Below are 14860 nucleotides of genomic sequence, written 5' to 3' on the forward strand. Positions count from 1 at the left end.
AGGATGGTTCAGTTTTCCCATGCTCTTGGCTAACTTCACAAGTTTTTTGGAGGAAGGACTATTAGTGTGGCAACAAAAATAATATTTGTTTAAGTTGAAGCTATTACACCAAGCAAATGTATTTTTTTTTTTTTGAATTCTAGGATTATTGATGTCCTTTTTTGAAACTGGCCACAGCATATTCGTATGCGGGAATAAAAAGCTGGTTGACTAGTGCAGCTGTAGAAAATTAAAATCATGCACCAGCTAATCTGTGCACTGTACAGACCTGTTGCCTACCTTCACAGAGCTGATCCTCCAGGGGAGGTGATAGACTGTGATTACCATCCCATATGACAGATTGCCTGTAGGAAGTACAGGGTGCTGTTGGTGCACGTGAGTGACTGACTGTCCTAGACTTGGAGGATCAGAGAAGATTTTCTGTAGGAAAACTTAAACATCAAGTTATAATGATGGCAGTTATGCTTACCACTGAAGCCTGTGGAAGTGGAGAGAAAGCTATTCTGGTAAAGTAGGATTTGAGAATTCACTGCTTAGTAGACCTTTACTCAGTGTACCTCTTTCCCCCTCAAGGTTGGTTGGTTGGTTTGCTTGCTTATTTATTTATGTATTTATTTTGCGGTATGCGGGCCTCTCACTGTTGTGGCCTCTCCCGTCGCGGAGCACAGGCTCCGGACGCGCAGGCTCAGCGGCCATGGCTCACGGGCCCAGCCGCTCCGCGGCATGTGGGATCTTCCCGGACTGGGGCACGAACCCGTGTCCCCTGCATTGGCAGGCGGACTCTCAACCACTGTGCCACCAGGGAAGCCCTGCTTGCTTATTTTTAATATCACAAAACATTCTTTCTTTAAGTCCATATAGGAAGCTGATTTGCCCCATTCCTGTAAAGACCTGAAGCATATTATATCAGTAACTCTTGAAAAGGTAGACCTTCTTTGGTGATTGTAAAAGGAGCCTTTTCTTCCGTAAGAAAACTATTTTTCCCCTTTTCTAGCTTCCTTCACTTTTTCTCAGTTTTCCATTAGGGCCGAAGTACTTCGAAACTCATAAAAACTGCCCGCCAGGGAAGTACTTCTCCAAGTCCATGTGACAGACAGGGCCCCTCACATCTTCAGCCTGCACTGTTCTGTGCATAATCAGGAGATGTCTTTTCCCTAACAGCTTTTTAAACTTCTAATATCTGGTAGTTGGTTATTTTCTTATGGAAGAAAAGGCTCCTTTTGGATAGTAAGTGCTTCCCCAAGTGTGGTATATGTGTTCCATTGTTACTAAAGAAGATGAATCTGATACGTGGACTTTTTATTTTTCATGTTAATTAGAAAACAAATTTAACAAGTACACTAAGGACCCAACAGGAAACAGTTCTCCAGATGGCTCAGCTGAAATATCTTTAAGAAAGAGTCTACTCAAAGATATGGTGGTGGGGGCTTCCCTGGTGGTGCAGTGGTTAAGAATCCACCTGCCAAGGCAGGGGACACGGGTTCGAGCCCTGGTCTGGGAAGATCCCACATGCCGCGGAGCAACTAAGCCTGTGAGCCACAACTACTGAGCCTGTACTCTAGAGCCCGTGAGCTACAACTACTGAGCACATGTGCTGCAACTACTGAAGCCCACACGCCTAGAGCCTGTGCTCTGCAACAAGAGAAGCCACTGCAATGAGAAGCCCGCGCACAGCAACGAAGACCCAACGCAGCCAAAAATAAATAAAATTAATTAAAAAAAAAAAGATATGGTGGTGATTAAAGGAATACATGCAGGATAGCAGGATACCCAGAGACTAGCAACAGTGGGAAGCTGCTACCATCCCTAGGACTGGATGGATAAAGGGAAGAAACTGTGTAAATGGAGTGGAGGAAGGGCTACCTGGCTGGAGCTGTAGTTTTGGAGAAGGGGCGCTCGAGCAGAGGGAGCACAGGAAGAAAGACTTCTCTTTCCTCCCATCCTCTAATATCTAATATCCTCCAGAATCTCTCATGAGCCAATCCAGAAACCAGTTTGTTGAGACAGCCAGTCAGGAATGGTGTCAGGGCAGTGCAGGTGAAGACCAGTACAGCATCAAATTTGTGATTTGGTAGATTTTACTGTGTAGGAAAAACTGTTTATTAAGAGAAATAAAATAAATAGTTAGAAAGAAAACCATTAAATAACAGTACAGGTAAAAATCATGGCTACAGTTTGGGAAACACTGGGGAAATAGTTATTAGTCCACATTGTATTCAGCACGGTCCACTATAAGATTTGTTTTTCTGATTCATAAATTAGCATTTTAATATTATATTTTAATTATTGTCTGACTAGTGCTCCACATGTATGTTTTCCAGCTAACTGAATATTAAGATTTAAGTATACATAATTTTATTTACCTCTTGTAGAGGGATTTCTTCCCTGAAATGTATTGTGATTTCCTGAAATGTATCTAATTTCCTAATCTCTTTAATTAGATTGGTGGTTCTCAAACTATAGCATACATCAGATTCATTTGGGAAGGTTTGTGAAAACAGGTGAGCCCTATCTCCTGAATTTAGTAGGGCTGGGGTTGGGCCTTAGGTAATGCAGATATAAATGGTGAAGGGACCAAATCTTGGGAACCACTAGTACTAGGGTATACTGAGCTTAATTTAACTTTTCTTGATGACTTTAGGGTCATTTACCCTATAGAGGCATATTGAAGTAAGGGGATATTTCTTTTTAATAATGGTTCCAGGTCAGTTTTAGCATCTGTATTTAATTTTGTTGTCAAGTGCATCATGCTGTCATTCATTGTGCCATTAGTAATTCCTCTCTCACTGTAATTTTTTTTAAATTTTATTTATTTATTTATTTTTGGCTGCATTGGGTCTTCGTTGCTGCATGCGGGCTTTCTCTAATTGAGGCAAGCGGGGGCTACCCTTCGCTGTGGTGTGGGGACTTCTCATTGTGGTGGCTTCTCTTGTTGCAGAGCACAGGCTCCAGGTGCACGGGCTTCAGTAGTTGTGGCCCATGGGCTCAGTACTTGTGGTTCACGGGCCTAGTTGCTCCGTGGCATGTGGGATCTTCCCGGACCAGGGCTCGAACCCGTGTCCCCTGCATTGGCAGGCGGATTCTTACCCACTGCGCCACCAGGGAAGCCCTCTCACTGTAATTTTGTACTAAGCTGCTCTGGGCTGAGACTAAATAAATTGGTTACAGTTTAGTTTAGAAAAGAGAAGGTCTCCAAGCAAAATTCATGAGTTTCAACGAAGGAGCTTTTTTTTTTTTAATCCATTTTGGCTGTTCAATTTTTACTGATTATTCTGCACAATACCTAATGCTGCCACATAAGTGACCTTTGGTTAAGTACAGTGCTAATTTTAAGTTGTTCTGTACTTGCCTCTTTCAGTGACTAGAGATCACAGGAATCTCTGATACTTTTAGTAGCTAAACACCTTAGAGGAAGTCTACGAAAGATTTATTTTACACTAAATTTTTGCTATAGTGCCTTAACATCGCTTTGTATCGTGTGTCTTTTTTTTCTTATTTAAACTGTGTTATGTATTGAAAGCACTTTCAAGTCTTGGAATATGGGGAGGGGATAAATAAATATTTAAATATAAATAATTAGCAAAATAATAAACATGAATGTTTTTATAAATGTTAAATCTTGGAGTAGGTATAGAATCTTTCTTTCCAAAGAAACCAATACTGTGTAACATTGGCATAGAAAAGGGGGACAGTGAATTTGTGTTTTTCAGTAGTGAGTATTCTAGGACTGCTGGCTTCATGTGTTGTTAGAGATCTTACACAATGTAGATCTGTTCAAAGTTTCTGTTTGGAGGAAAAGTAATTACTTTTTTCCCAGTTGTTACCTACAGCTTTTCAGATAATCAGGAAAATACTATTCAAGTGCTTATATCAGAGGTGTCTTCCATCTTTCCTATTGACAGAATTTTTCAAGGCCTCTTTGTCTTGGGTTTGCTTTCAAGGTTTATGTTTTCTGCCTTAACTCTACTGGTTTTTTTTTGTACCTGCTGATTCATTCTTTCCCTTCCGTGACTTTCTCTCTGAAATCCTATTCTGTGAAGGGAATTGTTGCCTAAAACTGATTACCTCACCCCAGCTTGTTTCTGCTAATTTTTTTTTCTCATTAGTAATAAAATGATCAGTGTATGTTTCTGTTAATATTTAGTAAATTGTGAAGTGCTTTCACATTACTTCATTTGATCTTCATTATAATTCTTATCAGGTAGTAGTAGGAGAGAGTGTTATTCTTATTTACCTAGAGTAAATCATAGTACAGCCTGCCAACCCCGAAGTCGGTGCTTTTACTCTATCCTAGATATACCACAGCAGTTGTGTTTGTACCTGGGCAAGTTACTTAACTTCATTGTCTCTCTTCATCTGTAAAGTGGCACGGTTAAAACCAATTTCATAAAATTATTGTGAGGATTAAATTGAATAATATGTTTAAACTGCTGAGAAGAGTGTTCTATGATGAATGTTAATATTGCTGGTAGTTGTTATACCACATCTTTTTCTCCCTTTAAAAGTTACTGTAATAAAATTCTTGGTTTTCAGGCAACATTTGATATAACAAAATTTTACCATCAAAAAAAAATCTTAGATTACTTCTTGAGTTTATTATGTTGGATTAGTTGTCTTATTGCCTTTTTAAAAAATTCTCATTTTTATTTGTCTAAATTTTTCTTCTTAAAGAATGTGCAATAAAATATTTGAGGAAGCTGTTGAAGGTATTTATTGATTCTTTTAATATGCTGGGATCAAGATGGATGCCTTTTGTCTGGGATTATAACATTTTAGTGCATATCTTATTACTAAATCTAAAATTTATATTGCTTAGTTGAAGACCTGTGAGTTTTTTAAAGATTAGAATAGTATGGCCATTTGGGACAATTATTGGCTCATGGACATATGCATATGAAAGAAAGAAAAAAGTAGGAATTTCATAAAGTATAGAATTTGTAAAATACATTACGTCAACATTAACTCATGTAACTGAATTTTAGGAAACTTTGTTGGAAACAGTTGTGTTTTGCTTGGTATGGCTTTCTGTAAATAGGTACTTATTTAAAAGATAAATTTCTAAAACTGCCTTACATGTTTTCCCCCCAACAGGGCATTCTCAGCAGGGTTACAGAATCTGTTAAGAATATTGTGCCAGGATGGCTACAAAGATACTTCCACAAGAGTGAAGATGTATGTAGCTGCTCAACAGACACAAGAGAGGTGGCACAGTGGCCGGAAAATAGGGAAGATGACCATATAATATATGCTGATGAGGAGAACCCTAACATTCATGATGGGAGAATCACTCCTGAGCCAACAGTCAGTAATACAGAAGGTAAAATAGAATGTGGATATTTTGTTGTGAATGATAGGTTTTCATGCCTTAATTTAAAATATATTTATGTTACCTGGCTATGGTAAATCTAATTGTGTAGTACAGAAACGATGTTGGAGGAGGGTGATGATCACCTTCAAATTAGAAATCTTTTTTATTTATCAGCTTTTTTGTTTATTAAGGGAGGCTGAAGTACTGTATCAGTTGAGAGTGCAAGCTCTGCTGTTTGACTTTGGGTTTCAATTTTCATACCACCAATTGTTAGTCATGTGACTTTGGTCAAGATAATCTTTGTTCTCCTCTGTACCCTCAGAAATGGTTTTGAAAAAAGTAAAGTTGAAGCCCTTTGAGTAGGTCGTGGCACTTAAAGGAGCAGCGTGGCAGTGCTTCCCACAGCACACGGACTTGGGTATGGTGTCACTGCAGTTGTCTCCCGTCCTCTGCAGCTAGCACAGCTGGACCACTTCATTAATCTTACCACTGAGTGACCCTGCATTTTAAATGCTTTTTTGGATCCATTTATGGCGTTTTTGTGGTGGGGTTTACAAGTATTAAATAGCTTCAGTGTAACCCATGAATGTGACATATTTGGGAATATTACTCTGTCAATTCACTTTATATATTTTTTACAGCTTTAGTGAGATGTACTTCACATAACAATAGGACTCACCCATTTAAATTGTATAGTTCAGTGGTTTTTGGTATATACAGAGTTGTTCAGTCACCACAGTCAATTTTAGAACATTTTAATCACCATCCTTCCCTCCCCATCACCACAAAATCCTATACCCATTAGTAGTCCCTCCCCATCCCTACCCCTCCAGCGCTAGGCAACCACCAATCTGTATACTGGACATTTCATATAAATGGAATCATAAAATATGTGGTCTTTTGTAACTGGCTTCTTTCACTTAGCATAATGTCTTCAAGGTTCATTCATGTCATAGCATGTATCAGAACTTCCTTTTTATTGCCAGGTAATAGCTCATGGAATGGAGAAACTACATTTTATTTATCCATTCATCCGTTGATGGACATTTGTGTTGTTTCTACTTTTTGGGTATTATGAACAGTGCCAGTTTGAGTATTACTATGCACGTTATTGTGTGGATGTTTTCTCTTGGGTATATACCTAGGAGGAGAATTGCTGGGTCATCTGGTAATTTTACATTTTGAGGGAAAACTGTTTTTCTAAAGTGGCTACACCATCTTACCTTCCCACCAGCGGTGTATGAAGAATGCGATTTCTTTACAACCTCACAAATACTAATTTTCCTTTTTTAAAAAAACATAAATTATACCTGTTTTGGTAGACGTGAAGTGGTATCTCATTGTGTTGATTTGCATCTCCCTGATGACTAATAATGAGCATCTTTTCATGCTTATTGGCCATTTATACATCTTTGGAGAAATGGCTATGCAGATCCCCCTTTTCCATTTTTAACTGGGTTATTTGTCTTTTTATAGTTGAATTGAAAGAGGTCTTCACATATTCTGGATATAAGCCCTTACCTGTATATGATTTGCAAGTATTTTCTCCTATTCTGGCTTCTTGATGGTGTCCTTTGAAGCACAAAATTTTAAATTTTGATGAAGTCCACTTTATCCCTCAAGTATATGTTTCTTTCAGTTTATATATTTTTTCTTTCACTACGTGTTTTGACTTACTTATAATTATAAAAATGTTTTTGAACTCTGAAATCTTGTCTTGCCTAAATAATTGATGTGGATATGTGTCTATTAATTTTGGTATACTTAGTAACTTATTTTCCTGCCTGATTTGCTTAGAAGGGAAAACTAGTGAGGGTGAAATGGGCTGAAAGAGTGATTCTTATTTGGGAGAAATGGCAAATCTAAGTTTTCTTAGTGATATTCAGTTTGGCTTAGTCTTCAAATCCTTGCTTATTTTTATTAGAGTAACTTAGGGAGTTTTAATATCTGTACTGTTCAAGATTTCTTTCTAATATATTACCAGCAACCATCTTGAGGTTTTATTTGGTAGATCTCTAAGGTGACTGCTTCTATATTGTTCTCTTTTCTGGACATCAAATGGGACCACAGCTTCTTTCTTTCTTTTGACTGGAGACTTCTGGTGTGCAGCAGCATATATCTACAGTGACTGAAACCTTCTTTTGCATCCTAATGAGTATGCTTGTGGGGATTAACTAAATTGAAGAATTTAATTCAGGTGTGAGATTAATGGCGTTTCTCATTTTACATCTGTAAAGTTCTTTTCTGTTTGTATTTTCATTGAAATTGTGGAATTAATTCAGTGGTCTGCCAAGTTTAATTCCAACTTGGATTTTATTCATTATGTTATTAGGTTTGTAAGGTAGCTTTTCTGTTATGTGTATATTACACACACCTTTGTGAATAACTTCTAAATTTAAATTATTGTGGAAATTTTTAAACTACAAAAGTAAGGAGGATAGTACAATGAACCTCCATGTACCTGTTACCCAGCTTCAAAGACAACCAGCTTATGGCTGACTTTGTTTTTTTTATTCCCACATCTATTCACCTACCTTCTCAGTCTAACTCCCCTGATTATTTAGAAGCAAATTGTGAACAGCTTTCTGATATTAACTTCAAAGACTTGATGGCATTTTCCCTCTGTCTTGTCTAAGAGCTGACTCCTGCTCCTATCTTAAAATCTGTAAGTTCCAGGCAGTTCTCTTCTCACAATCTGCCTCTACCTTTCTCAAAGTATTTATTTAATAGTTGCAGTCACATAATGTGTGACTACAGTACTGTTGATAACTCCCCAGTATGGTGAATATAGATCTTACTAGATGTAGCAAATCAGTTTATGTTTACTCTGTGAAACATTACTCTTAAATTTGACAGTGCATTCTCAAAACAACTTAGAGGGCTTTCCTGGTGGCGCAGTGGTTCAGAGTCCGCCTGCTGATGCAGGGGACACGGGTTTGTGCCCCGGTCTGGGAAGATCCCACATGCTGCGGAGCGGCTAGGCCCGTGAGCCATGGCCGCTGAGCCTGCTTGTCCAGAGCCTGTGCTCAGCAACGGGAGAGGCCACAACAGTGAGAGGCCCACGTACCACAAAAAAAACAAAAACAAAAAACAACTTAGATATACTTGCTTTTAAAGTAGTGTAAAATTATCAAAAGCTTAAAATAATTTAGATATAACAGTCCTGAGTGTTGTTTACTAAATAGTAATTTTACCACTGTAACTTTTGTATTAATAGTAACTGGAGCTGGAGTATAGGGCATTCTTCAGATAGCACCATGCACTACGACAGTTATAGAATCTGTGGCCCCTTTCAGATCTGTTGTCTGCAACTGTCTGCTTATATGTACCTCCTTGTATTGACTGTCTTGATGGCGAGCCATTAGGTGTCTAGATTTCTTCTGCTAGGGTAATGAAATGGATCAGTGAGAAGGACCTCAAATAATGTACCTGTTAGATTTTTATTGATTCAGTAAGAGTTCAGGCCTCTGAGAGCCCCACAATGGCATATCTAGTATGCTAGTCAGCAGTAGATTGAAGTTGTAGACTACATTGGCTGATTGATACTGTGTGATCATAGGTGTACTTTAGAAACTGGGCATTTATGGCTGATGTGAATCTGTAGATGATGTAGCCTTATTTAGTCTTATTATCCCAAAATGCGTCCTTTATTGGGCCTGATTTGGAGGTTAAGGAAGCTCTGTAAATATAAAAAACTGGCATTGCTATTAGCAGCATACCTTCCAGTAGAAGTATATCATACTAGATTTCTTTTTTCTCTATAGCTTCTGTATGTACTAGGTTTAGTAAATGTCTGCCAGTATCTAGAAAGTTGTCCTATCACTTTTATCCTATAGGATAAACTGCTGTAGGGATGAGAGAATGGGTAAGTAAAAAGCACTTTTAGGATATAACATACTACAAAGTTAGAATACTTAATACTCTAAGAAACATTTCAGCCTGCATGTGTATGAATCCTGACTGCAGAGAAATTGAAATATGATAATCTTTAGATGCCAATAGGTTTAAATGCCAATACCAGTAGATTTCGAAGCTCCAGCCAGTTTCTGTCTTAACTTGAGCAAGCTTGATAAGAAATTATTACATATACATTAAATTCTAATTCCCCATTCCCCCTCCCCCCCTGCCCCTGGCAAACACCACTGTAGTTTCTCTATGACTTTGACTACGTACCTTATATGAGTAGAATCATGCAGTATTTAATCTTTTGTGACTGACTTATTTCACTTAGCAGAATGTCTTCAAAGTTCGTTCACATTATTGTAGCATATATCAGAATTTATTTCCTTTTTAAGACTGAAGAACATTCCCTGTATGTATTTACCACATTTATTTATTCATTCATCTGTTGATGGACGCTTAACGTTACTTCCACCTTTGGCTCTTGTGAATAATGCTGTTAGGAACATGGTTGTACACATCTCTTTGAGACTCTGCATTCAGTTCTTTTGGATATATACCCAGAAGTGGAATTGCTGGGTCATATGGTAATTCCGTTTTTAATTTTTTGAGGAACCACCATAACTGTTTTCCACAATGGCCACACCCATTTTACATTTCCTCTCAGCAGTGAACAAGGTTTCTAGCTTCTCCACAACCATGCCAACATTACTTTCTTTTTTTCTGATAGTAGCTGTCCTAATGAGTGTGAAGTGGTATCTCACTGTGGTTTTGATTTGCATTTTTCTGATGATTAGTGGTGCTGAGCATCTTTTCATATGCTTTTGGTTGTTTGTATATCATCTTTGGAGAAATGTCTGTTCAAGTCCTTTGCCCAGTTTTTAATCAGGTTATTTGATTTGTTGTTATTGTTGTTGAGTTATGGGAGTCTTTTATGTGCTCTAGATATTAACCCCTTATCATATATATGATTTGCAAACATTTTCTACCATTCTGTAAGTTGCCTTTTTACTCTTGATTGTGTCTTAGTGCACAAAAGTTTTTAAGTTTTATATAGTCCCACATGTCTTTTTTCTTTTGTTGCCTGTCATATCTAAGAAATCACTGCCGAGACTAATGTCTTGAAGCTTTTCTCTGTTTTTTTTCCTATAAGTTTTATAGTTTGGGGTCTTACGTTAGGTCTTTAAAACAGTTTGGGTTTATTTTTGTATATAGTATAAGATAAGGGTCCAGTTTCCTTCTTTTGCCTGTTGGTATCCAGTTTTCCCAAAATTATTTGTGGAAGAGACTGTCCTTTCCCCATTCATTGATTGGTCTTGGCACTGTGTCAAGGATCATTTGACCATGTATGCAAGGGTTTATTTCTGGGTTCTCTATTCTTTTCCATTGGTCTACCTGTCTGTCTTTATGCCAGCAGCATACTTTTGATTACTGTTTGGAAGTAAGTTTTTGAAATCAGGAAGTGTGAGATCTCCAATGTTGTTCTTTTTCAAGATTATCTTGGTTATAAGTGGTCCCTTAAGATTCCATAAGAACTTTAGGATGGATTTTTCTATTTTGTCAAAAAAAAGTCATTGGTTTTTTTAAAGGAATTGCATTGAATCTGCAGATCACTTTGGGTAGTATTGACATTTTAACAACATTAGGTCTTCCAACCTAAGAACATGGGAATGTCTTTCCATTTATTACATCTTCTTAAATTTCTTTCAGCAGTGTTTTGTAGTTTTCATCATGCAAGTCTTTCACTTCCTTCCTTAGTTAATTCCTAAGTGTTTTATTCTTTTTGAAGCTATTAATAATGCAATCATTTTCTTTATTTACTTTTTAGATTGTTCATTGTTAGTGTATAGAAACAAAACTGGTTTTTGTATGTTGATTTTTTTTTTTTTTTTTTTTTTTTTTTCGGTACATGGGCCTCACTGTTATGGCCTCTCCCGTTGCGGAGCACAGGCTCCGGACGCACAGGCTCAGCAGCTATGGCTCACGAGCCTAGCTGCTCCGCGGCATGTGGGATCTTCCCGGACCGGGGCACGAACCCGTGTCCCCTGCATTGGCAGGCAGACTCCCAACTACTGCGCCACCAGGGAAGCCCTGTATGTTGATTTTGTATTCTGCTACTTTGCCGAATTTGTTTATTCTAACACTTTTTTTTGGTGGAATATTTAGGGATTTCTGCATATAAGATATATCATTTGAAAACATAATTTTACTTCTTCCCTTCCAATTTGGATGAATTTAGTTTCTTTTTCTTGCCTTATTACTCTAGCTAGAGTTTCCAATCCTGTGTTAAATAGAAGTGGGGAACGCAGGCATTCTTATCTTATTCCTGGTCTTGGAGGAAAATCAGTCTTTCACCATTAGGTATGATGTTAGCTGTTAGTTTTTCATATTATGGCAAATCTATTGTTCTTTATTTCTGCTTGGAATATGGAAACCACTGCTTAATATGTCAGTCATCCACAGGCCAGAAATCATGTGTCATGGTGAAGCAATAGAAGCTTTTTTTAAAATGTGATTTTTCAAGTGATTTTTGACTAAATTATTTTGTAGAATATGGATGGAGATTCTGGCTTCTGTTGTCTTCCTCTGAGAAGTATTGATTCTTGTTTCAGCAAGCAGTTGTTACTGAATGATCGTTTTGAACTCTTATATAGTTTTATGTTTTATTCATGTGCATCTGTGGAAAATCTAAGGTGTGTGTTAAGTCCCCTAAAGTGGTGGGATTTAGCCTCCAAACTCCTGTCTCCTCTGTGGCTTTTTAGGTGGGTTTACAGCAGGTCTTGTTCTAGGACATGGCCCTTAGTCTCAAGGGAAAGCTCTTCTGGTATCTCAGCTGAATGCCAGGGTTATTTAAGGAGGTGTTTATGGGACCTCTAAATTCTGGCAGTCTTGGAACTTCACTGTCCTCAGCACTGCTTTTTTCCCCTAGCACTGATCAACCTTCTAGTAGCTGTTTTCTCAATTTCATAGCAGCTGCTATTTGGTAAGCCTTAGGTGGTCTTGCTCTGTGTGTGTATAGCCCGTCCACACTCTGGACACTCCTGTGTAGACTTCTGGAGGCCCCTTCCTGCGTAGTTTTCTACTGTTCAATGCCCTTAATTTTGATTTCTGCCTACTGTATTTTGCTTTGACTCCAACTCTCTCTGCCAGGTCTGGAAATGTTCCTAGACAGCTGGGTAGTGATAGGGCTCACTGTGAGTTTTTCTTGTCCGTCCTTCTGTTGTCTGAAAGTTACTACCTCATATATATTGTCCACTTTTATAGCTACTTAGAGTAAGAAGGGCTAGTCTAGGGCCTCACTTATTCCAGCCTAACTGGAAGAGAGTCTTTTGGAAACTTGACAAATGATTCTAAAGTTCTTAAAAATACACCAGAAAATTAATAGAGAAATCCTGAAAAAGAGTAAGGGAAATGTGATGAAAGTCAGAGTAATTTTTACAGGTATTAAATGTGTTATAAAGCTATAGGATTTAAAACATTATGGTACTGGTATAGATATATATCATTGGGGAAGGCCTCCTAGAATTTACTATGTGGTAGTGGTGGCTTCTCGATCAGTGAGGAAAAGATGGCTTACTTAAGAAGATTATTTTAGAATATAAACAGACTAACCATTTGGAAAACAATGAAGCTAAATCATTCCCTCACTACCTCATCATAACTGATTCCATATGGAGTCAAGATTAAACATTATATTGAAATAAAAGCAATACTACCAAAAAGAAGAGAGTAAAATTTTTTATTTCTTAGTCTTGGAATGGTAGAATTCTCTGTTAAAATGCATATTATTTTCTGTATTACAAAAGACACCATCAAAAAAATAATGGTTTCAACAACAGTGAAAAAAATTAGTTGTGATATTTCATATCATTTCACACTAATCTTACTGATCAAAAAGAAACTAGATTGGACTAATTTTATTAGCAAGATAAACTATATCAATGAGCAGTTAACAGAAGAAATATAAATGACCAATGAATAGGGAAGGGTGCTCAATATGTCATTTAAATAAATGCAGATAGTAATGATGCCACTGGACACAGTAGATTGACAGAAATCAGAAAAAATTATTATCCAGTATTGGAGAGCATGGGGGAAATATACATTGTCATTTACTATTTATGCAGTATAGCTTAACAGAAAACCTTTGGATACACAGTATCTCTCATAAGCAAAAGTGAGCATGTACTCTGATCCAGTATGACAGGGCAGTTCCACAAATTATTGTTTATCCATTGATTCTCAGGATACCTTGCAGTACTTAGGCTGCTTTATGGGCCCAATTTCAGACTTACAGAGTCAGATTTTTTGTGGGTCACTTAGGCATATTTCTTAAATAACTTCTCCTCATGTTTCTCTTACATATTTAAAGAACCATGGATTTATCCAAAAAGAATACAAAGTCTGCAAATATAAGTGCTTGTATGTTTGATAGAATATTGAGAAAACTGTTACATGAATAATGATGCTAAATCATTCTGATAAAATAGAATGTGGTCTTCACATGGAATGTGCTCTGTATGTGGAGACAAAATTATATGATAAATGAAAAAAACAAGTCACAGAACATAATGCATAAGCATGATTATGTGATTAGGGAAAATGTGTATGCATATAGAATGTCTGAGAGGATATACAAATTTTTTTGAGATATAATTGATTTACAGCATTATATGTTTCAGATGTACAACAGTGATTCACAGTTTTTAAAGGTTATTCTCCCTTTATCGTTATTGTAAAATATCACTTGTATTCCCTGTGCTGTACAATAAATATTTCCTTGTAGCTTATACATTTGTATGTAGTAGTTTGTATCTCTTACTATCCCTTCCCCTGTCCGGTGCCCACCCACTTCTCTCTCTCTCCACTGGTAACTACTAGTTTGTTCTCTGTATTTGTGAGTCTGTTTCTTTTTTGTAATATTCATTAGTTTGTTCTGTTTTTTAGATTCCTCATGTAAGTGATATCATACACTGTTTGCCATTTGCTGACTTATTTCACTAAGCATAATACTTTCTAATACTCTCCACGTCCGTCCATGTTGATGCAAAATGGCAAAATTTCATTCTTTTTTTTATTGACTGAATAGTATTCCATTAGAGGATATACAAATTTAATAGGGGTTGTTTCTGGAAGGACGGACTTACCTTTTTGTTTTATGACTTTCTTATATAGCTTCTTTGCTTTTATTTTTCCATGAGCAGATTTTATTGTTTTTTTTCTTTCTTATTGAGCACGTTTTATAATACCAGTTCAAGGGAAATCAAGAACCTTGTACTTTTAGAAGTGTATTTGATAATGAAGTATATTTTGACACTAGGTTAGGTAAATTTCAGTTAGTTGAAACTTTGTTTGGCTAAAGAATATCTTAAATTGGGCTTATGGGAGGCTTCAGTGTTTTGAATTGAAGCTATATTTATTATACAGTATATTTTCTTGAAACAAACACTGTTTTGTTTTGACAGTATATTGCTTTTTCTAAGGTGAGTATTCATAATATTAATGCTTTTCTTTTAAGAACCCTCAACAACTAGTACTGCTTCAAATTATCCAGATGTATTAACAAGGCCTTCTCTTCATCGGAGCCATCTGAATTTCTCCATGTTGGAATCTCCTGCATTACACTGTCAGCCCTCCACATCTTCGGCATTC

The 14860-nt window shown here is 37.1% G+C and overlaps 1 protein-coding gene across 2 annotated transcripts in view; it reads left to right on the top strand.

Moving 5' to 3' along the window:
* NUP153 (nucleoporin 153) overlaps positions 1 to 14860 on the top strand; it is a 74570-nt gene that overhangs the window by 13988 nt on the left and 45722 nt on the right. For both annotated transcript variants that reach the window (XM_007461262.1, XM_007461261.1), the window contains exons 2-3: positions 5092 to 5317; positions 14727 to 14852. In XM_007461262.1, coding sequence (XP_007461324.1) covers positions 5092 to 5317; positions 14727 to 14852 — 352 coding nt within the window. The remainder of the gene's footprint in view (positions 1 to 5091; positions 5318 to 14726; positions 14853 to 14860) is intronic.

This window comes from Lipotes vexillifer, unplaced genomic scaffold (assembly GCF_000442215.2).
Source record: "Lipotes vexillifer unplaced genomic scaffold, Lipotes_vexillifer_v1.1 scaffold863, whole genome shotgun sequence".
NCBI classification, from domain to species: domain Eukaryota; kingdom Metazoa; phylum Chordata; class Mammalia; order Artiodactyla; family Lipotidae; genus Lipotes; species Lipotes vexillifer.